The sequence below is a fragment of the Hirsutella rhossiliensis genome, assembly GCF_020360975.1.
Source record: "Hirsutella rhossiliensis strain HR02 chromosome Unknown scaffold00015, whole genome shotgun sequence".
Lineage (NCBI taxonomy): Eukaryota > Fungi > Ascomycota > Sordariomycetes > Hypocreales > Ophiocordycipitaceae > Hirsutella > Hirsutella rhossiliensis.
In genome coordinates this window covers 84,922-111,956 of record NW_025408681.1, presented here as the reverse complement: position 1 = coordinate 111,956, position 27,035 = coordinate 84,922, and the positions used below count along the sequence as shown (strand labels likewise).

Genomic DNA, 27,035 nt, shown 5'->3' with positions numbered 1-27,035 from the left:
GATAGTGATGCCCTCCGAGTCATCCGGCTTCACCACCTCCACTCGGTCTGTCTCATCCGTTACCTGCACTCGGTCCTCCCACGGCGCCAGTGCGAACTCGTGGATGACTTCCAGGCGCTTGGTGTCTATTCTTCCCATCGCCGAGGCGAGCTTCTGCATTGGCGAAGCATACCTCCTGTTCAGCTTGAGCCTCAACGATGTCAGAGGATGCGTCTTCGGGAGCGTCCGCATCCTTATCCAGAATTTCGTCGCTGCTTGAGTGTGCCGTTCTCGAACTGATTGCACTCCGGCCTCGGCCTCGGCCACTGCCGTTGCAACTGTGCGGAAGCCTCCCGTGACTGCCTGGGCTCCAATTCGCTGGGCCCTGCCAATCCACGACGCTTCTTTCGCCCCGCAAACCAGCTTTTTTTATTATTATTATTATTTTGTATTGCGCCCGGAGGGTTCCCCCATAGAGCCACTACGCTAAGCTACGTACCTACTGTACATGGTTCCATCGCACCTGAAGCCCCACGCTTCTTTTCATCTGTTTCCAGCCTCGTTCGCTGTGACATGACAGGCCTGCTTGAAGGTCAGTTTCTCCAAGTGTTCAGCGTCCTACCTTCAGCGACTGAAGCGCGGTCTGCCAAGTTGAAGGCTGTTGTGTTAGTATGATTATCCCTTGATCAGTACATGGTCCTCGTCGGTCCATACTGAAGCGTTTCGTTGCCAATGCGAACTGTATTGTCGCCCGTACAGCCCCCATATCGGGCTGCCACTTGTCGTCGTCTGACTCTGCCTTGCCTCCTAGGAAGAAAGACAGGTTTCCCATCTTTCCGCGAGCATATCGAAACATGATTTCTCGTTGTACCGTCCATCTTCTGCATCGAAAGAGGAAATGTTCCACCGTTTCCGCCGACTGTCCAGGTGCACTCATCCGATTCCTCTGCCCCGATTTTGCAGAGGTAGCCATTCAGTCGTGATTTGCCAGTTCGAAGTTGTACCAACACTTCAGATTCCTTTCTAGTTAGCTCGTCGTACATCTTGCGGGTGTGCTTGCCCGGCAATGCCTTATCGATGCGCTTTGAGTGCTTTCCAACCCTTTCTGGGATCTGACGAACGCGAGTGTGTTCGTTGAGCGGCAGTCGTACCGTCGTTGCTCTTGCCTGAAACGTTGCTGGTTCAGCGATGCATTCATCTCGCGTCGCTCTTTTCGCCTGCATTTTGGCCAGTGGCCCAAGGGTGAACTCCTCATTCTTTGCAGGCACCCAACGAAGTCTGACTCTGCAGCCTCTTTTCGCAAGATACTCAACAGATCCGTATATCGCCCGTATCGTGCACTGACCAGACTGCTGCCGCGGTCGCCCGATGACTTGCAGGACAGAGCGGTTGCTTGTCACAACTGTGAGCTGTCGGTCATGAAGGCCTAGAGGTACACACCTCAGGGCCATGGCGATTGCCTCGAGTCCTGCTGTGTAGGCATTCTGCTCATCACTGGAGCCAAGGGTGACGGAGTAGCTGGCCAGCACCTCGTCTGCGCTGTCACGGGAAGCATCCCGAACGACGCCTCCCAACCCGACCTTGCCTTTCCTTTGCGAGCTGGACGTCGCGATAGTGATGTCCTCCGGGTCATCCGACTTCAGCACCTCCGCTCGGTCTGCCTCATACGTTGCCTGCACTCGTTCGTCCCACGGCGCCAGTGCGAACTCGTGGATGACTTCCAGGCGTTTGGTATCTAGTCTTCCCATCGCCGAGGCAAGCTTCTGCATTGGCGACGCATACCTCCTGTTCAGCTTGAGCCTCAACGATGTCAGAGGATGCGTCTTCGGGAGCGTCCGCATCCTTATCCAGAATTTCGCTGCCGCTTGAGCATGCCGTTCTCGGAACGATTGCACGCCGGCCTCGGCCTCATGGAGCTGGTGAGGAACGAACGCGAAATAAGTGGGGCGTGGCACGGGTAGCGATTTACTCTCGTGATTTCCCGAAATTACTCCGCAAATCGACCCCACGATAAGTCCTGCTTATCTATGACGGAATCCACTTTCCCCTTTGCTCCAACAACAGCCTTTTAAGCACGCCACTTAAAGCGAAACAATTTAATATAGTGAGACTTAACGCGTTATGACTGGCTTGACTGCTTAATTTATATTAGGGGATTGTGAAGTGTGCCTACGTATTTTCTGAGTATGCGCTCCGACTAGAAACAATAGAGTACGTCTTTCCCTCGGACATATCAGCAGTCACGTCCTCTAGCTCCACTTCCGAGATGTCCCTCGTCCGCCGAAGTCGCCCTCGCTCTTGCGAGTGACCTCGAGCTGATATGACGTTCGGTTTTATATCCTGATTGCCAATTCTCCGAGGGCGATATTCAGTCTCAATAAATGTTACCGCACTATTCGTCATGGTTTGTATGGTACTCCGGCGAACCATGTTGCAGAAAGTCCTGTTCCCGCACGCTGCGAATGTCAACGTCATTCCCATAATGTTATTTGATAAGCATACTTATGACGCCCATGCTGCCAGGTAGACGAGCTCGCTCGGCCTTGATTCTTGACAGGATCAAATCGTCGAAGTTCGGTACTTCTGTCGGGTCTAGACACATCCAGAATCTTGAGTAATCTTTAAATGGCTTGAAGCCTTCTCTTAGACGAGGATAGCCGCACCACACGATAAGCAGTTTCTGCTTGAGTATTAGTCAATGTTAGGAGCTGTGCTTTCTAAGGGCACCTACATTTTCTCGATCAAGTTTCTGCAGCGATTTGAGCTGCTCTTGTACCCATTCCATCAGACAATTGGCTTCGAGATGTTGACTTGATATGAGACATGGACCAAGACATGTTTAGGCAGCAGTTACAAGTGGTGAGTCACTGGATAGTGGCACGGACGTGCCACTATGTATATATGTATGTTGAGAGCTGTCAGACAGAATTGAATAGAAGCAAGTTCAATCGCAACAGGTTATGCACCCGGTTGCTTTTATTATCCTTCCACTGCACGATTGAACTCGGCATATGAGAACACTTTTCGTCAAGAATCGACGGTTGACAGCAAAGACCCGGCACTATGGGCAAGAAAGACTACAAAGGAACCATCCTTGATGGAAGAGACTCCTTTGACAGCTGGAAGATGGATCTTGAAGATAACTTGTTGAGTGACGATCTTATGAGCTGCGTCACCGGTAAGGCAACAGCGGAATCGTCAGATTTATCAACGCCAGGAGAGAATGCTGCGGACATTAAAAATGTCTCTCTTGCGAGAATGAAAATACGACAGAGTATTGACCAGATCCACAAGAACTCAGTCAACCATCTCACCGATCCACGAGCAATTTATCAATCCCTCGTTAAGCGATATGCGACATCGAACAAAGCGCGCCTTCGACAGCTGATCCGAATGCTATACGACGTTAGTACGCAGACGAATAGAACTGTGCAGGAGAAGGTCGACGACCTAAAGCGACTTCGAGCTCAGATTAATAGCCAAGACAAGGACATTGTTATCCATGAACAGCTATTGATTTGCTTCTTGCAAATGAGCATGGACGACGCTTTTAACACTACGGTCGAGATCTTGAACGCCTCGACAGAGACGTTGACAATGGAAAAGGTGCAGAGCTCTCTGGAAAGCAAAGAGTTGGAACTCGTCGATACTACAATCAAGGAGAAACCGCACAATTCGCGGGTCGTGGCCGCAGTGCATGGAACAAAGGAACAACAGGTCCAAAGCACAGGATGGTGGCGATGATAGCAAGGAGGAATATCTGAAGAAGGCAGGGGTGCTGGTCTTGTGGCGGTATGCATTTCAAGCATGATTGTGCAATTTGGCACCAAACCAAAGCAGGGAAGACCTGGCTAGCCTCTGAAAAAGCGAAGGCGAGAGAGGCCATGGATAGCAAAGGAAAGGCAAACGCGGTCAGGATCCTTGAAGACAGTGGTAGTGAATCTGAGAGATCTACCTACTTGCTTCCGAACACAAAGGAAACAGCCCCTCCACAATGGTATCTCGACAGCTGTGCTTCCCTCCATATCACCCCAAGGGAAGACCAATTTATCTCAAAGTTGTCCCCTACAAAGACAAGTGTTGAGATTGCAGACGGCTCCGAGGTTCGTTCAAGAGGGAAAGGAGATGTGAGGATCTTTTACGTCTCACAGAAAGGAAGAGCAAGGTCGACAATAGTACGTGGGGTGCACTACATCCCGGAGGCGACGAGCAGCCTGCTATCAGTCGGTGAACTGGAAGACAGGGGAGCATGTATTGTCGTGGACTCTCCGGGAAGACAGTCACGGTGACAAGAAATCAGGAGGAGGTGCTGTTTGGCCACAGACATAAAAGGTGTGGCGCTTGAGCCAGACAAGAGGGCACCGAGCCCATACAATCCAAGAAAAGGATGGCGATAACGGGGTAGCGCTGAAGTCAATCCTGAAGATGCCTGAAAGACTACTACATGCTAGGCTGGGACACCCTGGAAAGCATATGGAGGGCAAACTGAACGCCGTAATGGATGATCTCGGAGACAACTCATTCTGCCCGTCATTCTGCTCAAGCTGCACCGAGGCCAAAATGACAAGAAAGGTCTCAAGGATGCCAATGTGTGCGGCGACAGAAAAGCTAGAGAGAGTCCATATAGATCTTTGGGGCCAGTTGAGCTATCACTTCAAGGAATGAAGTACATGCTGACAATCACCGATCAGGCTACCGGGCGAGTTTGGGTTTATTTCTCTAGAGACAAAACGAGAATTACCGACAAGATCAAAGCCTGGGTAGTTGTTGCAGAGGCAGAGTGTCGCGAGTACGGAAAAGGCGAAAAGTCAAGGCGATGCGCTTTGATCGCGGAAAGGAGTTTCTAAACGAGGCAATGAGGGTATTTTGCACGGGAGAGCTATTCGGATCGAACCAACAGTGGGCTACCACCCGGAGAATAGTATCTCTGAGAGGAGCATGAGAACCATATCAGAGAGGGGGTCTGCTATGCGCCACGGAATGGACCTCCCGGCACCATACTGGGAGTTTTCGAACGCAACAGCGGCCTATCTGAGAAATAGGGGAGTTGTCAAGGGAATGGCTAAAAGCCCATGGGAGTTATGGCGTGGAGAGAAGCCAAGATCAGGGCACTTGAGAGTGTTCGGATGTCCTGCCTGGGTATTTATTCCCAAAGAAAAGAGAACAAAGCTTCTGAAAAGAGCATGGCAAGGAGTTTTTGTTGGATACAAAGAGGAGACAGATAAAATCTATCTAGTCTGGAACCCAGCTGATAAGAAGGTCCACGAGGTTCGATTCGTGGAATTCGATGAGAGCAAGTATATGGACAATGAAATCAGCCAAGAATCACAATCGCAGTATGACGATGAGAAGGAAGAGAAAAGGGAGCAAGGGGAGCTCACTGATGATGACTCTGATGCCGAAGATTCGGTCAGGGATAGGACCATGGACCAGGAAGCTACAGAAGCTGGGGAGGATGCCGGAGAAGCAGCGGACGGGAACCCGACCGGCCAAGACACTGCAGATTCGGAGGAAGAGCTCCAAGGAGACACAATCATTGTCAATACAGGGGAGGCGGATATAACCTCTCCTGAAAGGAGTCTGCCGAAAACAAGATCCCAGATTCGACGAGAGACCGTGGCACTCAAAGAGCAGAGAAGCAGCGAGCAGAGCTGGAACGGCGGCAAAGAGAAGAACAGCGCATGGCAGAACGTCTGAAGAAGCGAGGAGAGTGGCAGGAAGAAAAGAGCCATGGTAGCAAGGACGCTTCTCCAGCCTAATACAGACCTGTACGACTTCGACCCGAAAAAGCTTACCTTCCGACAGGCGATGGAAGGCAGTGAGAAGGATCAATGGGTAGGAGCTATAGATGAGGAAGTTCAGAATCTCATTCGACGACAGACATTCTCGGAGGAAATCAACGAAGTTGACGTGCACGGAGAAGAAGTAGTTGATGCCAAGCTTGTGTTTGATCGCAAGAAAGACAAAGAAGGGAAGATACTACGGTATAAAGCACGTCTAGTCGCGAGGGTTCACACAGAAACACGGGATCAATTACGAGGAAACCTTCGCACCCACGATCCGGCTCGATGCGATGAGGATCATTCTAGCTTTAGCGGCGAAGAAAGGCTGGAAGGTATACCAGATGGATGCTGTGGCTGCGTTCCTTGCAGCAGACCTAAAGGAAAGGATCTTCATGAAAGTGCCAACTGAGCTCCAGCAATATTTCGGGAAATACGCTCAGATCCTGAAGAGTTTGTACGGATTGAAGCAAGCTGCAAGGATGTGGTATTTGCTAATATCAGAATGGCAATTGATATACGGGCCCAACCACTTTACTACACGGGCGCTCCTTACACGGGCTGTATGGACGACCGGCCAGCCCCACCAACACGGCCCGTCAGCCCACCAAAGGCGGTGAGACCACCACAACACACGCATTCGCTCACTAAGATGACATCTTCTACCGCTAATCTGATAACCTTGTCATCACTACTGAATTCGAGAAGAAATTATGCAACAGACATCGACATATGTGCACAGTCAGAACCTACCGTTAGTCCGTTACAGGCGCGAGGATGGCCAGCTTTCCAACGTACCCTGCGAAGATGCCATGGATCTAGTCACCCTCTCGCTCGTCCGAACAATAACACACTCACTGATGCCTGTCTCGCTGCGCGGGTTCGGTGCAGTCGAGTTCGCCGAGGCAGCGGGCGGCTTACGGGAACCCGAACGACCAGTCGAGCTTGGTCGCGGCGCTTGCCTCTCGTCATCACTTATGAGCTCCCACTGCGACCGTTGCCTCCGTACGCTCGGCCGACTTCTGCGCCCAGTAGCCCGAACGCCTGTCGTCTTGCCCGGCCTGAGGATGGCCGTCTTCTTGCCCGTCACTGTCTGACTCTTTCGGCGTCGGCTACCCGCTCGATTAACCACCATACTCGTAGGGACAGGCTGTACCGTATTCTTCGGTCGTCCACGAAGGCTCGTTGCGATCCTGGGATCCAGGATTCGGCGGTAAGGGTCCCGTGAAGAAGGCTCCCGTAGATGCCACCGTGGGTGGACATCCCACCTCCTTAGGAACTCACCTGCTTCCAATTTGCAGTAGATCGTATGGCGGCAAGGGATCCCCAGTTGCCAGGATACGGAACAGTTCTCGCCGCAGTCTCCGATTGGTTCTGGCCAAGGGCGAGACCTGCTTGGTATCGCTTTCAAGGCGTAGCGGTGTTCCCTGGCTATGAGATTAAGCCCCTGTTGAGATGCAGTCATGCGGAGCTCGCCCAGGTACTCAGAACCAGGGCTAGAGTAGGTACGCGTGGTTAAAACTTCATCTTGTGCACAATTGTCGATAAAATCTCGTTCCTGATCACCCAACATGCCCTCTATCGCCTCGATGAGCCCAAATAAATGGTTCATTCCATTGAGCAGATAGCTCTTGACGTTGTTGTTGCTTGCCTCCGTGCCAGACGTGACGCGAATACCGAAGTTACGATGCTTTTTGATGAAGCACTGAGACCATTGCGGGCTCAGGGGCAAGTAGGTATTGTAAAGGTAGATCAGAATGGCCTCCTGGTCATCGAACTCGTCGCATAAGCGCACCCAAACCTTCTCGTAGTCTTCCTTTGTCTCTGCGAAAACCACGAGCTTCCACATTTCAAGGACACCACGGTAGTTGTGGGGTACGGTCGTGGAGACGTTGCTCCGAGACAGCGGCTCGTCTTGTCTCCCCGCCGCAAGGACCGCCTCCTTGTCGCGCGAATTTAACGTTGCCTGCGATTGCTCAGTATTAGAGCCACCGTCGCTGTCTTCCTTGGCGTGCTTCCACTTGCGCTTGGCGTTAAGTAGTACGTTCGAGTTGATATGGAAGATACAAAGCTGTTGTTGAGCGTCTGAAACTGATCTTCCAGTGCCGCCTTCATCTGTTGGTCGAAGTCCGTGATCACAACGTTGGGTAGTTGAATTCCATGCCTCTCAACCAACTGCCTAATCCCTACAGCGAGGAATGGAAGCCTTCACGCCTTTCGTTATCGATCAAGCCGAAGGCAGCGTTGTAGACCGACTTGAGGCAAGTTTGACCCGTCGCCTGGAAGAGCGGGAGCTTGAAGCGATTTGTGTTGTAAGTGTTGTCGAAGCTTATCACCTCCGGGAAGCGTTTCCACATACGGATACAGTATGGAAAGGTCCATACCAACCCAACAAGGCGGTCAGGTTCGGTCTCTGACCACTTGGCGATATAGGGGATGCCCCTCTCGTCGAAAAGCTTGATTAACGCGGCTGTGGGGCTCATTCCGCCAAGATTCTCGCGGCGCAGAAGCGCCCTGGCGTTATATATGTCCCTTCTCATATAGACGGTTCCTGGGTGGCTGTCCCGAACAAGTCCCCCTACATCACGTGCCCGGATGCCAACTCGCCGGCTTGTTGTTTCGATTGTTGCCTTGACAGGGTTGGTAAGTCTTCGGTGAACTGGGTGCGCGGAGAGGCTAATACTCCGTTCGTGGTTATGTTGGCCGTGCTCAGGGTCGGGAAATGCTCGTAGCGTCCACATATAGCTGTTCTCTGCCAAGCCTTCCGCGATCACCTTCCACTTGCAGCCGGACTTGCGTGACCGCCTCTGGCGAAGCCCAGTCCCCTCAGACGGGCGTGGCTGACCGTACCGATCGCACTCCAATACGTATCGCGTCTTTCTGGCTCGACTCCCAGTTCCATTTCGCCTGACAACGCCAAACCCGTTCGTTTTGCGAATGCGTTCACCTCGGCGTGAAGGGCCTCGATCGATGGAGCTGCAGTACCGGGGATTTGTGGATTGGGAATAGGTTCAACGTCGCTATAATCCCCACACTCGGCGTCGGAGAAGCCGTTCCACTCTTCGTACTCCTGTCCATCTTGGCTCAACGATGATACTAGTGGAGTGGGCGACGCAATACGGCCGTGGCAATCGTCTCCACGTTCCCAAATAGCTTGCCGTGGGCCGGACGCTTCTCGACACTTGGCCAACTCGCGAGCCAATAAGGAATCTGTCTCCGCCAGCTCCCAGGCCAAGGTCAAGGCAGGCTGGAAGCGGGCCACAACCTGCTTGCGGGCATCGACTTCCTCCACCCTCAAGAGGCAGCGTAGACGCTGTCTCTCGAGTTTGTCTGCATCAGGAATTCCTGTGGTGAACAACCGCCGAGCCCCACCTCCTCGGAAGCTATCATCCAAGAATATTTGTGACTGACGTAGTTTCCACCAGGGCTCGTCGACGCCACGAGAGCCGTGTGGTCTTGGCAGGCTAGTGAAGTAGCTTTCTGGCCATGTCGCGAAGAGATTGTATAACGCATCATCGTCGTTAAGGCCGTAATACGGTTCAGGATTGAAAGGAGGCTGAGCCCGAGCCCGTGATGCAAGTCTACGGCGCTTGCATGGAGGCAAGCCCGGAAGGGATCTACTACAGCCGTCGCCGCTGTTGGCAGCAGTTGGGTCTTCGTGCAATGTCATGCCGGTTGGTGCTTAACCGAATGATTGCTCAGACGGAAAGTTGGTTGTGGGAGAGTTAGTTGTCACTACAGAACTGGCAGCTGGGATGTCACCCCCCTTCTGCCAGGTGGTGGGGCTACAGACCCTGCCACGTGCAAGGACCAGGCGGCAGAATTTTTGGCCCAATTAAAAACCGCCGCCCGTGTAAGGAGCGCCCGTGTAGTAAAGTGGTTGGGCCCGTATATCAATTGCCATCAGAATATCTCAAGGAGATTGGTTTCTCACCGATGACAGTGGACCCGACAATATTCAGACATACAGAGTCGGAGGTAATCATCGGCGTGCACGTGGATGACTTTATGATTACAGGGGGGAACGAGGATGCCATTGAACGGGTCAAGGAAAAGCTGAAGGAAGATTTGAGATGAAAGACCTCGGAGAAGCAGAGAACATTCTCGGAATTCGGATTCAAAGGCACAAAGGAAAGCTGATGATTGATCAATCACAATTTGCGAAGGAAATCGTGGCAGAATTTCTCTACGACGACTCAATGAAGCACGCAACCCCCATGGAACCTGGAGCTATACGGAAGCTCGCTGAGGAACCGGGGCCTCTGAACCATGACGAATGGTTGAAATACGTGGAATTGCTCGGAAAGCTGATTTGGCTATGCAATACGAGGTTCGACATTATATTCGCAGTTAACAGAATGGCATCTTTCACGGTAGAGGCATGCTGGAACCACTGGAAGGCTTTGCTACGAATATTGGGTTATGTCGGCAGGACTATTCACCACGGTATCACATATGGCGGAAATAATGAGCACGCACAAGGAGTCGAAGGCAGCGATATCGACTATTACTCCATTGACCACAACATCGAAGGGCACGTCAGGGCTCCTAATAGTGCAAACGGTTTACACTGATAGTGCACACTGGATCGTCAACGCCTGCCAAAAGCAATTAATGTTGAATTTTAACTGGCGGAAATAGGATCTGGCCAATTGGATACTCTCTAGATTTGCTTTTGATCTGAGCTGATGGCTCAGTGTGCACTATCAGTGTAAACCGGTTGCACTATTAGGAGCCCTGGGGCACGTCGGCTCTGCAGGCCTGCAAGATGGAGAAGCGTTCTCTGACACCGACTACGCTACTGATCCAAGGGACCGGAAGAGTATCCTGGGGTTCGTCTTTATGGTCTACGGAGGCGCCGTCATGACGTATAGCAAGAAGATGAAATCAGTGGCAAGATCTACGACAGAAGCAGAGTATGTTGGGATGGGGAGGCCACAAAGCTGCCCTCTGGGGACGTCGACTACTTGCAGAACTGGAAGGAAAGGGGAGCAAACAGTGCCACTACTGCTTGGAGTTAATAAGGAGCTGTACAGCTGACCCGAGGAGTATCGAACACGTCGAAAATCAAGCATGTTGATATAGCATTTCATCACGTCGTTGATGAGGTCAAGGAAGGAGAATCCAAGTCTACTGGGTTCCAGGGAGAATATGCTAGCAGATGGGATGACCAAGCCTCTGCCTAGGAGGCTTTCGAGAGGAACAGGAGGAGGATTGGAATTGGACCCATACGCTATGAATAGCGTTGCAGTTGAAGTCTGACAGCTCTAGGGGAGTGTTGACTTGATATGAGACATGGACCAAGACATGTTTAGGCAGCAGTTACAAGTGGTGAGTCACTGGATAGTGGCACGGACGTGCCACTATGTATATATGTATGTTGAGAGCTGTCAGACAGAATTGAATAGAAGTAAGTTCAATCGCAACAAAGTCAAGGCGTTGAAAGTTGATTTCTCCGCTATAAAGGAACTTCCGAAGGGTTTGCTGCTGTGCTTCTTTTAACGGCTGGAAAACGCCTACATCGAGAGGCTGAAGGAAATGTGTTGAGTGAGCCGGAAAGACGATCACGAAGATGTCGAACTTGAGGCAGTATTCTATAAAGTCGAGGTCGGTATGGCCGCTGAAGCCATCAATGATGAGAAGCCTTGAGATCTTTTCGTCTGTAGAGATAACCCTATGTGAAAGGCATCACCAAACTAGGCATGCAACCAGGTTGTGGCCAAATACAGTTTATTATCTTGATGAAGAAGAGAAGAAGAAAGGAAGTGTGTCTATCTGGATCCCCTTTTGTGATGTGCCCGTAAGCTCAGGGGCTCAGGGGTAGGAGCAGGGGTTCCTTTCTGGGGTCCCCCTCGGAATTCCAGCTCAAAGGGCTTCAGCCCTATAACACCCTAGGCTCTGTCTTCTTGCCAGCTTCGTCTTGATACCACTCGTCACAGCCAAGCCACTCGAGAAGGGATTTCCCGGATCGTTAAGCCTTTGAAGACATAACCCACGAGACCTTGTTGAAGTGGTGGACCCATTCGAGTGTAACTTCAGCGTTGCTAAAGCCAGTGTCGGTTCGTACGAATCGTAGCTCTTCAGGGCCATCGATCGAGGCCCAGGACTCGGTGGGAAAGGTCTTGAAGATCAGCCAAGGAGACATCACGTCTCCTATAGCGTTGGCGGCGCCGATGAGCGTACAAGACTCACGATCGCCCGGGTCAGTCACCTGGGGACGGTTATGACGAGTGGCTCTCATGATAACCACAGAAACGCGTTCCCGAAGGCTGCCAATGCGGATACCGCACTCGTCTTCATTCCAGATATCCGAGGCGCCGAGGTTATAGTCTTGTATGATCTCCCGCAGCCTTAAGAAGAAAGACACGATGTTCTCGATGCTGCTAGCCTCAACGGCACGCCTAGCCTTCTCGATAGCCTTGATTATAGTCTTTCGAAGCTCTCCGTGGGCTTCAATCCATCGCTTATACCAAGAGTCGGAAGGAGGCATAGCATCGGGATCGCGTCGCTTTAAGAGCGTATAGCAGGCGTCGATAATTTGAGGCCTTGTGGCGGGAAAGACCCCCCTTTTGAAGCCAAAGGACAAAGGCTACGAGGGCATCGTCTTTATTATCGTTCAGAAGGGGCTTGCGGCCGCTAGGGCCACGATCGCGTTGTCCGAGGAGCTGCTGAACGGCGCGGCCGATGTGAGACTTGCTCACGCGAAACTTCGTCTCTGCGGCTCGAAGGGAAAGGGGCGGCGAGGGCTTTGCCTTCCCTGTGCGGCCCCGGCTGTGAAGAGCGGCGACGGCATCGCGAGATTGAATAACGGCCCGGGCGGCGCGAAGAGCATTGATGTCGTCAATCATGACGCCGATTTACTCGTTGTTGGTCTTTTGTTGGTAAATTTTCTATGGTGACGCTGTTGTATAAAAAATACATAACGCTAGGAGCCGGGCGGTATAGGGCTGTCCCCTCGATTCGACCCTGTCCCTCCATTTTGACGCCTACTACGCGAGGAACGAGCGTAGGCTAGGCAGGGCATCGGTACGTACCCTCGCCTACGGGTAATGTTAAGTCAGCCTACGGCTAAACAACCTCTATTTGTGGCTGCAAGTAAGGAAGGCTACCCCTCCCTTCATGCGTGGGCACAGCCACGTATGCGTGGGTAGAACACCTTACTCAGGAGGTCCCCAGAAGTCCCTAAGACCTCGTGTATAAATAGCCCCTTCAGACTGCCCCTTTAGAGATAGAACATGCATCTTGAACCTAGCTGTGTGGACCCCTTATTCCGATGTGTATTGACATAACATTTCACCAACAGGGACCTATAGTGACCTCACGTTAAAGCCACCCATGAAAGTCACCTGAGGGTCCCTCTAATCACGGCATAAATAGGGCCCTGTGGTCGTCTCTAGCTAGATCATGCATCTTTATCCCATCTTATGTAGCCCCTACCTCATGAGTACCAGTGTAACAGTCATTCGACAGTAACCATTCCCCACCGCTCTTTCGGTACTCGTGCCAGCCCCCACTTTATTAGGATTCGCTTTGGCTCACCCTCTACTTCTGTAAAGTGGGTGCTGATCACCCAATGAACAGATCACAAAATCCTTCGTAAGCCACCTTGGAAAAGACTCACCACGGCACGGCAGCCCGCGCCGGCTCTAGTGCGAGTAGAGACTGCCCCTCAGACTGCCTCAGACTGTCCTCTGATCCTATCATACGGTACCACGGCCCACCGGCTTTCCCGGGCGCGACCCCAAGACCGGCTTTTCGTTACCGCGAATCGTCTCCAAGACGCGGCCGACTATGTCTCGCAGACCGGAGACGTAACTCAACCGCCACACCGGCACGGAAACCTGCACTCCATCCACTAACCTAACTAACTAGGTTCTACCGTATAATGCTGTCGTTGAGGGCGGCTTCGCTCCTCGCACCAAACGCCAAATGTACACGCGGGTGGTTCGGGTATTATGTGATCACTCCCTTAACATATCAGATAACTATCTGCTCCTGTAAGTCTTAACAGCCTCCATTACACCCGAAAAGAGCACTTAGCTTTTTCTGAGCCCTCGGGTCGGCGTCGCTTCAACCCTTGGGCCACCCCACGCGTCGACCACCCAGAGCCAGACTGGTTTGAGGGTGTCCTATCTCGTCGCCAAAGCGGTCCCGAGTCGGGTGGTTTTCGTATCCAGTAACCTCTTGCAGCTTGTTGGCTTCGCTCTGTCATTGTTGCAATGGTCGCTCTGCATGGTCTGCTCGTGGACGCGTGGGTGATGTGAAAACTTTTCTCCCGGCAGCCCACCACCGTGCCACAACCGCGCAACGCCAGCGCAACGAGCGCGCACCGCAACTACTGACGCCGGACACCACGAGAAGGTTTGCTGCTTCGTCTTACTACTCTTTCGAGCAGTATCCGATGTGCTCAGCGGAAGCCCGCTTGGTGCCACTCATGCGTCGACCGCGTCGGCGATGCTGACGGGCTAACCAACCCCACCGCGACATGGCCTGCACTATTCGTAAACCCCGCCATATCATACGGGCCAAGCCCGCGACCACGAAACAGAAGGTATGAAGTTCTTCAAAGGAAGACCTCAACTCGAGATCTCAATCCACGTGTTCCCCAGCCCCCCTATGGGGACCGCCAATGTTACGGCCGAAATTGGCCTAGTTTAACGAAACGAAATGACAAAATCCCCGACGGTCAAAACGGACCCCACTTGTACCACCCATTGCTCACCCCTTTTCGGCCCCTCCGAGCACTCGCGTCTCTTTGACTGGCAACTTGACGTTTGTCACTGGAAGCTCAAGACTAGAGATGCGCCGACATTGGTCAAATACAAGAAAAGCGGTCCCATACGTGTGGTGTCGAATCGGAGCCGGCCCACAATTGCGCGTGGGATGTAGTCTGGTACGGGTGCATGACACCGTGTCCACTTGCGCGCCTAATTAAGTGGGCAGGCAGGACAGCTAGCTCTCTTTTGCTACCTTCATAGAACAGACTTTTGCATCCCTCAATTCAAGCCAATTGAGCCCCTTTTATGCGCCCGGTGCTGCGGACCCTCAAAGGTAGATGCGGCCGGCATGTGGAATATAAGAAATGATTGCTCGTATGGCAGCACTCAGCTGTCCGTGGCGCTCGAGACGTAGCAATGAGCTGTCATCATGGGAGCCAGGTGTGATAAAATGACTGGACAAACGGTTAGTAGTGCCAGCACAGCCAAAAAGGTGATTGGTGAGCCAACGCAAATCACCAGTGCACAGCTCTTAATGTCGCGAAGAGAGGCCCTAATCTTTGTATCAGGGATGTACTAGCTGACACAGAGAGTGGATGGCGGCAGTCCCGCTGCTGAGGCAAGCGGCGTCGATAAGAGGAGAAGCAAGTCGGGAAAACAGGTGGCTGGGAAGAGGCTAGGGTCACGGGATTAGGCGACAAAGAAGGATATAAAATAAGTGGGCTTGCAGCGGCCAGAAGGGAAGGGCACAGACACACATCAGATGCCACTAGTGACATCCTTTCCCTTCACTCTGATGCCGATTGCAAGCTCTCTTCGTGAGACCTAATCCTGAGGGTCCCGGCGGCCATTGAAATACCTTCCGCTTGAGCTTAGCACGCCAAGAGCCCCATCCAAGCAATGCGCCTTTTAAAACACAATAGTCGTGGCGAATTCAGTCTGACCAAGGACTTGGCGGGCGACGAGATTCCTCGATATGCCATACTTTCGCATACGTGGGGAACAGACAGCGACGAGGTCAGCTTCAACGACCTGATACACGGCTCCGGCAAAAGAAAGGCTGGCTACGCCAAGATTCGGTTCTGCGGAGAACAAGCCAGCCGCGATGGCTTGCAGTACTTTTGGGTCGATACGTGCTGCATCGACAAGTCGAACAACACGGAGCTCTCCGAGGCCATCAACTCCATGTTTCGTTGGTACCGTGACGCAGGTAAATGCTATGCATATCTCGCAGATGTCTCGTCACGCATCTTGGACATCAACGACAAGCCTGGCCAGATGACCTGGGAAACATCTTTCCGAAAGAGCAGGTGGTTCACCCGCGGCTGGACCCTTCAGGAGCTGCTTGCGCCGACGTCGGTCGAATTCTTTTCCAAAGAGGGCGAGCGACTCGGTAATAAGAAGTCCCTGGAACGGCATATCGAGCAAGTAACAGGAATTCCCGTCCAGGCCCTTCGAGGGAATCCCCTGTCCGATTTCAGCGTCACGGAGCGACTCTCATGGGCCGAGCAGCGAGAGACGGCACGCAGAGAAGACAAGGCATGCTCGCTACTGGGAATTTTCGACGTCTATATGCCGCTCATATTTGGTGAAGGGATGGAGCGTGCGTTCAAAAGGCTTCGGGAGGAAATTGACAAGAACTTGAAAGGTGAATGTGCTCACTATTTGGGCTTCTATCATGGTCAACGTGGAAATCATTAACAGAAATAGGCGATAGACACAACGACTTTTCTGTCTCCTTTAGCCTGTCGGATGTTTCGGAAATTGAACACTTTGTGGCAAGGGACGAGGAACTCGCGGAAATGCATAGCATCTTACGCGGCGACGGTAGCCGTCGCGTTGTTGTCCTTCACGGCCTGGGAGGGATCGGCAAAACACAGCTCACGGTTGCATACGCGAAGCGGCACAGGTACGACTACTCAGCCATCTTCTGGCTCAACATCAAGGGCCAAGATTCTCTAAAACAGAGCTTTGTCAAGGTGGCCAAGCAAATACTGCGCGAACACCCCTTGGCGAGCCGGTTGTGCAGTGTGGATATTGGGAATAATCTCGACGACATCATTGATGCCGTCAAGGCGTGGTTGAGTCTCCGTGACAACACGCGATGGTTGATGATATACGACAACTATGATAACCCAAAACTGCCGGGCAACACGAACCCTGCAGCGGTCGATATCCAGAAATTCCTCCCGGAGGCATATCAAGGATCCGTCATCATCACCACCCGATTGTCCCAAGTCAAGGTGGGCCATCCTATCCGAATGCGTAAAATCGAAAACGAGCGTGATAGTCTCCAAATCTTGTCAAATGAATCAAAGCGAGAAGACCTCATACATGGTAAGTACACCCTCGGATTTGTCCGTGCACGTCTTGACTTCAGTCATAGATGCCGATGCTGTGAAACTCGTGCAAGAACTCGACGGACTTCCACTTGCACTGGCGACTGCTGGGGCATACCTTGATCAAACAGCAATCAGTTGCGCGGATTACCTTGGTCTTTACCACGCGTCATGGACAAAACTGCAGAAAACAAGTCCTGAACTCAGCTCGTACGAGGCCCGAACGCTGTATTCTACCTGGCAACTGTCGTACGACTACGTCAAACGACGCAACGAACTTTCTGCCAAGTTCCTCCACTTCTGGGCATACTTTGACAATGAAGATGTTTGGTTCGAGCTCCTCCAACACTGTGACGACGATGATCCAGAGTGGATACGCAAGCTGACCGAGGACTCGCTTACCTTTCATGAAGCGGTTCGCGTACTGAGCGACCACGGCCTGACAGAGGTAAATGTATCATCCGAGGACCTGGTGGAGTCGAGGGGGTACAGCATACATGGCTGTGTGCACTCGTGGACGAGGCACGTTCTAGATCAAGAGAGGGATGGCCATCTCGAGAAGCTGGCTCTGAAGCTTATAGCATCGCATGTCCCGGATTGTGGGGTTATCGACCGGTCGCTGATACAACGACGGCTTCTCAAACACGCAGCCAGATATTCGCAGCGCATACTAAACGGAGAGTTGGCCGCAAATGGAATGGATGGGGACGTTCAGGAACTGGGCAGACTCTACGCGGATCAGTACAAGTTGGACGAGGCCGAGAAGATGTTCCAGCTGGCGCTGCAAAGAAGAGAGAAAGCATTGGGTCCAAACCATGCATCAACACTCAGTACGGTTATGAGGTTAGGCGTCACTTACGCCAGAGAGGGCAGGCGAGACGTGGCCGAGATGATGTACCAGCGTGCTCTCCAAGGATGCGAAACGGCATGCGGTCCGGACCACACATTGACACTCGTCACGGCGGAACACTTGGCCGTTCTCTACATGGACCAGGGCAAGCTGAACGAGGCCGAGGTCCTATACCAGCGGGCGCTCGAGGGAAACGAGAAGACGTTGGGTCTAAACCATGTGTCGACACTGAGCACGGTCGGCAGCTTGGCCAATCTCTACTCGGACCAGGACAGGCTAGACGAGGCTGAGAAGTTATACCAGCGGGCATTGCAAGGCTTCGAAAAGGCATGGGGCCCGAACCATGCAAAAACGCTACATACCGTCGGCAACTTAGGCGCCCTCTATCTGAGCCAAGGCAAGCTAGTCGAGGCCGAGGACATGTTGCAGCGTGCGCTGCGAGGATGCGACAAGACGGCGGGTCTAGACTATATTGCAGCGCTGCACACGACCTTGAATATGGGTACTCTGTACGACCAGCAGGGCAGACTGGGCGTGGCCGAGGACATGTTCCGGCGGGTACTGCAAGGGTTCGAGAGGGCACTCGGCCCCGAGGCCGTGGCAAGATACCGACCAGCGCTCGAGGCGACTTGCAACCTCGGCCGTGTCCTAGCCGCCCAGGGGCGCTTGAACGAAGCTCATGACATGTACTTGCGAGCACGCACTAGCTTTGAGACGCTCCTGGGCCCATCGAGCGAGGAATGTCGACGGCTTGAACGTCGCATTGCGTCTCTAGGCACACCAGGAGAAACGCCAGACGAGGCTGCAGACGAGGCAGAGCAGGCGAAGGCGAAGAAGGCAGAGCAGGCGAAGCTGAAGACGGTGTCTGGGGAGCGGTAGGCCTACGCGCCGTTAGACTCTGGATATCCACGCTTGCGTGTCGTTTATGGATCAGTGGGATGCCTTGAGTAGTTGCGGCAAGGCGTTGAGCCTAAGTGAAGATAAAGATCAGCATACAAATTGGCAGAAAGGAGGGAGAAAGAGACACGTACATCACGATTATGAACCTGACGACAGGGGAGACATGTTCTAGTGCGCTTAGATGGGTTAATCAGGTGAACGAATTGATCGTCTTGCTTGAACTGCTTGCATTGAATGCAAAGACGATCGGGAAGGGCATTGTGCAGCTCCCCCGTAGGAGGAGCCCCCATTGGAAGAGGCGGCATAGAGGAGACAGCATGTAGATGTCATATAGGCGAGTAAAGCTAGATATCAGGGATTGAAAGTTTCAAGAGTAAATTAGGACCTCCCTCTTCCCCTGCGCGGGGGGGAATCCCTGCAGGGGGTTCGCCTACAGCGGGCTTTCGCCTGCGGCGGGCTTCTTGCCTGCGGCGCGATTATTAGCATCATATTTGCCAACAGCAGTAGCATCATCAGGAATCGCTGGAACCTCAACCTAGAGGCGGCCCTCGTGTTCCGGGCCCGGCAACAGACGGCGGCGCGCATCTTCCTCTCCGAGCATAAGTGGAGGGACGGCACGCCGACGGAGGAGGAGGCGGTGCTGATGCTAGGCCAGGGCGACGACAGCGCGACTCCGGTGCCGGCCGTCTTCCTCTTCGTGCCCGGCATGCCGGTCGTCGTGAACCAGAACACGCACCAGGGGATGAAGCTAGTGAACGGGGCCGGGTACACGGCGGTCGACGTCATACCCAACCGGGCCTTCCCCAGCCACCGGGTCTCGGCGGAGCTGACAATGCACTTCGGGCCGCCGGTCGGCATGGTGCTGGCCTCGGAGACGACCAAGGATTTCCACTTCGTGGGGATGCCGTCCGGGACGATCCTGCTAACGCCCATCAGCGTCAAGATCCAGGCCCAGCGGAAGCGGCCGTGGCAGCGGAACGACGTTAGCCGGGGCCTGCCGTGCGCCGCGGCCTTCGCCTGCACCGACTACAAGGTGCAGGGCGGGACGCTGGAGCTCCGGGGGGCGAGGACGACGACCGTCTACGGGCGCGCGGTACCGTCGCCGTGCGACCCGTATAGCCTATACGTGCAGCTATCGCGGTGCCCGACGCTCGACGGCATCATGCTCGTGTCGGAGGTGCGGGAGAGGGACCTGGTAGGGAACAGGGTGCCCGAGGAGATGACGGCGGCGCAGGCACGGCTAGAGAGGCTCAGTGAGAGGACCGTCGGGAGGCGCTACGCTGGCTCGGCGATGACCTCCGGGGCCGCGGGAGGGACAAGACGAGACTGGGGGGGGATAAATAGATAGAACGCCCAACTATTTCCTCATTAGGCCCGAGCCGCAGAACCACCGTTCTCACAAAACCTCGGCGGGGGCAAGTTCTATACGTCTTTTTCCAAGACACCCTAAATGAAAGGCAAAGGGCCCGGCTAGGAGTGATAGGCCGTTCCATCAGAAAAAAAGGAGGCTGGAGGAAGGAAGCGGTAGGCAGTCGAGGTTGCGGGGAAGCTTTCAAACCATAATAATTTCCTTTCCGACCAATCAGAGGATGGGAGTTTAGGGGGGAAAAAATTGGGTTGGGTGGTCGCGCGATAAGAAGAGGCCTTTCGTTCCTCACAGGTAAGGCAACCCTTCATGGGTTGCGCAAAGAGCCTTGAGGAACGAAGGCCGAAGATTGGAGAGACAAACAAGACAAAGACATGGTGAGAGAAAGAACGCAAGCAGGCGGTAGCGCTAGGAACTAAAACATGCAAAAAAGGTAGGTAAAGAAAGCGGCCATTCGGGCACCATCCCGCCGTGGGGAAGAGGCAGAAAAAGCAAGAAGGCAAGTAAAGCGGTGATGACGATTGCGGGGTAAGCGAGAGGAAGGAGCATAAGAGGGCGCCAAGGCACGAATAGGAGAACAAGAGCAGAAGCGTCTACCCTAGCTACCGATCGAGCAGTTAGGAAAACAACTACAGCATGGCCACTTGCAACGTTTCCGTGGAGTTCTGGTGCGAATTCGGGGCCACGGAGCTGAAGTACAAGCATAGCATCCCGAAGACGCTCGTGACGCAGGTAGGCCAGGCGAGGCCGAACCACGCAGCCAGTGCACTGTTCCTACAGTGGATAAGGCCGATCCTACGGGAGCACGAGGCAGCGTGTCGGAAAGCAGTAGGGGTGCGCTGCGAGAGCTGCGGCGGACTCGCAAAGGACATTCTACAGAGCCCGATATCGTACCTACACGCAGAGAGGCCGTTTGTGCTCGTGGTCGTGTCGTCGTTCTGCGGCAAAGAAGGATGCGAAATAAGGACGAGGCAGGAAATGCAGGACACGATGGCAGAGGCGGGGCAGGCGGGCGGAAACAAGGGCGCGACGCAAATGCAAGGGCAGGATGCGCAGAGCACAGAGGAAGGTCTGCCGGGTTTGTGGAGAGATGGCGGGGGCGAGGAGGTGCAGCCGATGCCTGACGGTGGCGTACTGCAGCAGGCAACACCAAAAGGAGGACTGGAAGGTGCACAAGAAGGGATGCAAGCCAAAGGCAAGCTAGGGAGCTAGCGAGAGGAAGCAAGCAACGCTGTAGAGGCGGGCTTACGGCCAGCCTCAAACGCCGCAACGGCCTTTGTAGAACCCGCCGACTTCAACGACCGTCGTCCCTATGGCTTGCACAACTAAGGAACGGCATATAATATTTTATAGTAGAAAACCGTATCCTCCATGTAGAGCAATGACCGATAGGCGAGAAGCGGAGTCGGCTTCCGCAACAAAGACGCCTTTTGCCGAGGCGCAACTACAGGCCCCCCGTCGCCGCTAAATGCAGCCGAGAGGTGCGGCGGCAAGCTGGCAAGAAAAGAGAAGGGCGAAGCGCAACGCACAGGACACAAATGAGGTCACGGAGAACGTCTAGAGGCAGGCACTTTCGTAAGAAACGGGTTCGGAAGCTAAAGCTGTCCTTAAAGGGACAAACGCTGTAATGTGCAGAGTAATAGTAATTCTAGAGCGACAATTTGCGTTAGGAGCAGCACCCGGGAGGAGAACAGTTCGTTTTAGTAAAGGTAGGAGGCGTAAGAGAGCGATGGGTCTATAGTAGGTAGCTTATTTCTGCATGCGATAGCGAAGAGGGCGTGCGGGCGGGTCGGAGGTGCTCGCGACGATAGAGTTGAGAGGGGAATCCGGGCTGCCCGTCGGAGCGGGAACGGGTGGGGCGCCGTCCGGTCGAGACGGAAAAGCGGCCGGCGGAGGAGAGGAGGAGGGGGCGGCGGAGCCGACGGTGTTCGAAGACGAGGAAAGCGGCGAATACTGCTGCTGCAGGAAGCGCGCCCTCTTCATGGGCGTATCGGCCAGGGCCGGGGGCGATCGCTTAGGCGGCGGCGTGACGGGGTCGAGGGCTGGCGGGGCCGGGGCCGAGGAAAGGGGGGGCGGCGCGGTCGAGGCCGGCGCGGCAACAGAGTACAAGGCGGCACGGACGGAATCGAAGGTAGAAGAGGCGGATTGGGTCTGACGCCTAAAGGGCGTAGTGAGGGGGGAAGCCGAGGCGGCCGCCGCCGCCGCCGAGGGCCTATCGACAAAGGTCCAGCTGTCCGGGACGATGATAAAGACGTAATCGCGCTCCGAGCCCGGGGGGGAGAGCATAACGCGGTGGTCGAGCAGGCCGACGACCTTTCCGGTGCAGGTAAAGGGGACGCCGGGCAGGAAGTCTCGACGCAGGAGGTCGAGGCCGGGCCCGGCTACGACGCCATGGAAGGAGACAACGGGAGGCGTAGACGGGAACTGGCCGCTAGAGGCCAAGGAGCGCGGCAGGACGCTAGGGGGCAAAGTCAGCGGGGCGGTGGGTGAGGAGGCGCATTAAAATGAAAAGGGGAGGGGGGCCCACGGCTGATAACCTTGGTCGCGGACAATAAGGGCGGGCACGGTGTAGAGAATAGTATCGTCCGGGCCGGCCTCGAGCCCGTCGCGGCGCTCCACCTCCCAGGAGAGGGCGTAGGGGTGAACGCGGCCGCTCATAAAGAACCACTGCTCGGACCAGTCGGTATCGACGACCGGCTGGCCGTAGATGGAGAGGTTTAGACTAAAGAAGAGGGGAGGGCCCTAGATCGTCGCCCTCGGCCCGGAGGGGGTGCATACTCCGACTCTAGCAGCCACGAGGGCACCGGCAGGAGGACTCGGGCGATGGCTTCGGCGTTAAGGCCTCTGATGCGGTGCTCGTCCTGGTGGGCAAACCTCGCGGGGCAGTCAGGCTGGGCGAAGAACATCATGGACATGTCGCCGCCCGCGCCCTTGCTAGTGACAAGGGGCTTGCGGAGGTGCGGGGCAGAGCTGTCCGCCGACGGAGACGAAGACATGGCGAGGCCGTGTAGTGGAAGAGCAACGTTGCCGGAGCGAAGCTAGAAGCGGCGAGGTATAGGGGCAGGAGTGCTCCCTGCCAATATGCCGTCTTAAGAGTTTAGTGTAGTAGGGAAGGGCTGGTGGCCGTGGTGTATAAGAGAAGTCAAAGGATCCTAAACGAAGACGCAACGTAGCGTTAGCGGTAGGCTAAGATAAGGAGCCTATATAAAGGAGGTCTATAAGATGCGTATACAGAAAAATGCGACAAGAGGAGAAGAGGAAACTTCGAAAGGCGGTCTAGTAAGACATGGAGGGTTTTAAGACAAGCAGGACGCGCGAAGCTATGTTCGAGGAGAAGGAGGCAGACTTATTCGCAACACGTGTAAGACATGGGTTCAAAATTCAGCAGGCGAGCGTCTAGGGGCGTACTGAGGCTTTGACCGACAAGACCTAGATGACAAGACGGAAAAGTGTACCATGCAAAGCACAGGCAAGAAGAAGCTGTCTTGGCGACCTACATGTAAGGGCCGGCCGAGGCCGTATAGCCCGCCGCTGAAGGCGGCGGGCAATAGCGGGCGGGCTCGATAGAAAGGCGGCGCCGGTATAATGTAAAGAGCAGCGGCACGCCTGTAGACGTACTAGAGAGCTACGAGTAAGATATATAGGCTTTCCTAGAGGATCCTGTACGCACAGGAGGGGTGCCAGTCAGCAAGACAAGTGCAGGATGAATGGTCGAGGCAAGGACTTATACGCCGTTATTACACTTACACTTACGAGGATTTACGCCGGGAGCCCAGTAGCACCGCAAGTAGGCGGGGCCGGAGAGGGCAGCGCAAGCGAGGAAGACAAGAGGTCCGCGGGGGCCTCGGTAGACCGGTGTCGCGATGAAGCCAGCTAACGGGAGGGTCCAGTCCGGAGCGGGTGACAGGGCAAGCCCGGCGCCAGAAGCCCGAGCAGCGCCGTACACAGGACCAGAGATCCGGCCGATCACAGCAGCGCCGGCACTCGGTCGCGGCGCCTCGGAGAGAGCAAGAAGAGGCGTCAAGGGAGGCGCCTCCGAGGCGAGGGCGGGGAAGACCGCCAGGACTAGGGAAATGGAGGATCAGCGCAGGCCGAGTCGCGCCGCGGGATATCCAGCCTCAGCCGACACCGAGTGCGGCGGCAACTTGGCTGCCGCCTACACCGAGGGCGGCGGGGCACTGGCTGCCGCTGGGCGGGCCCAGCGCCGTCTCGGCCTCAGGGAAAGGCCAGCGCGCACCGAGAGAAATCCGGTCTCTGCCGACGGCGGAGACCGCCGGGCCCTCGCCGCCGCAGACGAGAAGTTCGGACGCTCCACGGGACATTCGGCCCCAGCCGACATGGAGGGCCGCCGGTCCTTCACTGCCGTCGAACGGGATAGGTTTGGCTGCAGCCTCGGCCGGAAGCAAGGGGGCTCCGCAGGATACCTGGCCCCAGCCGACATGGAGGGCCGCCGGGCCTTCGCCGCCGTCGAGCGGGACTAGCCCGGCCGTAGTCTCGGCCGGAAGCCAGCACGTGTAAAGTCGGTGTCATATCCAAGGAGGTGGTAACAAACCTCGACAGCCGAGAGTTGTCGCTCGGAGAAGATGCGATTTGCCGTTCTCATCAGGAATTGACGGCTTTCGTTCAATACCGCCTGGTGCCTCTCGTCGGGCAGGGCGGGACCTGGCGCGCGAGACGTCGGACGACCGGCCTCGCGAAGTTGGCGGGCAACCTCGGTGGCGAGAGCAATGCGCTTCCACATCGGCGTATCCAGCTTGGTGGCGTAGTTCGTGATGTAGTACACCATGGCCAGGCCCTTGGTCTTGGTCAAGATCATCGAGACGTCGTGATTGTGGCGAAGGCCGACCGCCAACGACTTGTTATACCGGTTGACGAGTGGATGGTTGCGCCGAATCTGAAGCAAGCCATCCTCTGTGAATCCTGTCTGCTCGACGATCTTCCACGGTGCCTTGAAGCGGCAGGCTGTCCGTCTCTGTTGATCTGCCCCCCGGTCGATGACCCCCTTCAAAGAATACTTAAGGCAGGTGTATGTGTGGGAGTGCACTTGGCAACAGTATGCGATAAAATTGGATTCGTCTTCAAAAGCCGCAGTGAGAGCCGAGGTGCTGGTCATGACCTCCTCCACGGGATCGATGGGCTTCCTCTCCTGTCGCACGGCTTTTCCGGCATCTTCATCTAGACACTCATGAAAGACGGAGTCTATATATCGAATCACCTGGGCGCGATATGCTTCTTCCGCGGGATTGGCCATGTCGTCTATCAAGTTCGGTAAGCGCATGTTGCCGTCCAGCCAGAGTCCATGCAAGTGGAGGCTGCCTCGCTCATTCGTTTCCACCGTGGCGTAGTAGTGGCTGATCTTCCCGAAGATCGATTCCCGGCCTGTATTCACATACTTTTCAAAGAATAGGGATATTTCTCGGTGGAAGAAGATGGCCGAGCTAACCGGATCCATGGTGCTCAGGGCGATCCTGTCGTACTTTTCACGGAGATCGGCCAAAAGCTCCTTCGCAGACTCATAATCGTGGAGCCTATGAATGGCAAGCTTCATCTTTACCGGGTTATTAATGTCGTTGGGACTGATGGTAATCCAGATTGCAGGCATACCGGCGCGGATGTCTAGAGCTTGTATCTTCCTCCGCATAAGTAAACGGGATTCGTTCGAGAGCGGCTGTGCATGGCCAAAGATCGACAGCTCGCGAAGCAAGACCGATACGTCGGGGTCCGACGTAGTCCTCGTCTCCCGCATCTCCGCCTCGGCCCTCTTCAGTCGGTCCTCGGTCAAGTTCGCATAGGCTTGCTCAAGTCTGTGGAAGGAATCTTTAGCGACACGGGCCATGCTGATGCGGCGGTTGGAGGAGCGAAGGAGGGTGTTGAATACTAAGAAACAAAACACAGGATGGGTGGCGAATCGGCCTCCATGCCGTTGCAATACGTATCTGGCCCAGTAATTAAGAGAGTGATTCGGGTGACGGTCGACAGCATCGCTTTGTCGGCTGTGACTCGAGTCGCACTTCGATTTCGGGCCGCCCCTTCCCCACGGAAAAAGCTTCGGAAATGTTCGAGGGAAGAAATCTTCGTGTAGGTTGTCTGCGAAATCCGCACCACGCTCTACTCGGACAAATGGCTGATCTCCCGTAGTTTGGACCTGCATAACGCACGGCACAGAGTTGCCATGTCGAACCGGATTGGCGTTGACGATATCAGCCAGAAACGACAGCTTATCGGTATCCGCGAAGGCAGCCGGTCCGTCGAGGGGAAACATGCCGGACGTAGACGTCTCACAGACGGTGTCAACTTCCAGGCCGATGACAGCCGAGTCGGGGACAAGAGTCGCCGGCTCACCTGGGATGGTTGAGTCTGCTCAGTGGACAGAGTACAGTCTAAATCGCAAGATTCAGCCGCAAGAGTGGGATTAATCGAGTTCACCAGTTCATCGATGCTTCTGAAGTTGTTTTCCTCCAAGCCTCGATCAGTGTCCGGGACTATGTGGTCCGTTTGTGTCTTCTCAACGGTCGACGGTTCCTCCCTTCGCATGCGGTCCATGATGACGGTCGGAAAGCATTGGGAGTCGAAGGGTTCGTTGCGGGTACCATCAGGGCCGACCGTGGAGCTTAGAACCCGATTTGCTGCATCGCGTAATAAGTCCTTCCGCACCGCAAGTCCTATACGCTCAAGACGATCGATATACAGATCGATTGAGTCCTCTTGAGCTGGCGATAGCCTCGTATGCGTTGCTTTATGGCCGCTGCGAGGTTGGATGCCGTGAAATCGCAAGCGGAGTCGTTCGCGTGGAACCCCAAATTCCTTAGCCGCAGCGCGAAGGGACATATTGGGATTTGCCTCAATGGCTTTAATAGCCTCGGCTACGCGCCTTTCAAGCGTAAGCTCTTTATTCTTCATAATGTGCCGTTGTTGAGGTCAAGATAGAGGCTTGAAGCGGTGAAGTGACACAGCCAGGTGGTTGACACAGACAGGTGGTGAGGACCCACTTTACGTGGGTCTGTGGACGAGTAGTGGATTTCCCTTCAGACTGAAAAATGGCACTTGTGCCCGTTCAGGTTGTAGTCAAGGCGCGATGGCTTTTAACCCATGCTTAGCGCGATA

General features: G+C 54.6%; 6 protein-coding genes across 6 annotated transcripts; 3 read left to right on the top strand and 3 right to left on the bottom strand.

Moving 5' to 3' along the window:
• Positions 1–3,042: 3,042 nt before the first annotated feature.
• HRG_10130 (gag-polypeptide of LTR copia-type domain-containing protein) lies at positions 3,043–5,676 on the top strand (the record flags this gene model as incomplete). The annotated part of the gene is made up of 2 exons (XM_044868601.1): positions 3,043–3,660; positions 5,236–5,676. The coding sequence occupies 2 exons, from the start codon at positions 3,043–3,045 to the stop codon at positions 5,674–5,676; spliced, it is 1,059 nt and encodes a 352-aa protein (XP_044715956.1).
• A 4,019-nt stretch (positions 5,677–9,695) lies between these two features.
• On the top strand, positions 9,696–10,333 carry HRG_10129 (reverse transcriptase (RNA-dependent DNA polymerase) domain-containing protein; the record flags this gene model as incomplete). Its single annotated transcript, XM_044868600.1, has 2 exons — positions 9,696–9,803; positions 9,833–10,333. The coding sequence occupies 2 exons, from the start codon at positions 9,696–9,698 to the stop codon at positions 10,331–10,333; spliced, it is 609 nt and encodes a 202-aa protein (XP_044715955.1).
• Positions 10,334–11,730: 1,397 nt separating this feature from the next.
• On the bottom strand, positions 11,731–12,607 carry HRG_10128 (uncharacterized protein; the record flags this gene model as incomplete). The annotated part of the gene is made up of 2 exons (XM_044868599.1): positions 11,731–12,267; positions 12,353–12,607. The coding sequence occupies 2 exons, from the start codon at positions 12,605–12,607 to the stop codon at positions 11,731–11,733; spliced, it is 792 nt and encodes a 263-aa protein (XP_044715954.1).
• Positions 12,608–15,376: 2,769 nt separating this feature from the next.
• HRG_10127 (tetratricopeptide repeat domain-containing protein) lies at positions 15,377–19,913 on the top strand (the record flags this gene model as incomplete). Its single annotated transcript, XM_044868598.1, has 6 exons — positions 15,377–15,900; positions 15,958–16,124; positions 16,181–16,813; positions 16,857–17,263; positions 17,531–18,540; positions 19,070–19,913. The coding sequence occupies 6 exons, from the start codon at positions 15,377–15,379 to the stop codon at positions 19,911–19,913; spliced, it is 3,585 nt and encodes a 1,194-aa protein (XP_044715953.1).
• A 1,767-nt stretch (positions 19,914–21,680) lies between these two features.
• Positions 21,681–22,927, bottom strand: HRG_10126 (uncharacterized protein; the record flags this gene model as incomplete). Its single annotated transcript, XM_044868597.1, has 3 exons — positions 21,681–22,389; positions 22,459–22,653; positions 22,710–22,927. 3 exons carry the CDS (start codon positions 22,925–22,927, stop codon positions 21,681–21,683), a joined length of 1,122 nt encoding a protein of 373 aa, XP_044715952.1.
• Positions 22,928–24,049: 1,122 nt separating this feature from the next.
• Positions 24,050–26,474, bottom strand: HRG_10125 (ATP-dependent DNA helicase PIF1; the record flags this gene model as incomplete). Its single annotated transcript, XM_044868596.1, has 4 exons — positions 24,050–24,424; positions 24,484–25,735; positions 26,090–26,208; positions 26,274–26,474. 4 exons carry the CDS (start codon positions 26,472–26,474, stop codon positions 24,050–24,052), a joined length of 1,947 nt encoding a protein of 648 aa, XP_044715951.1.
• Between the last annotated feature and the right edge of the window lie 561 nt (positions 26,475–27,035).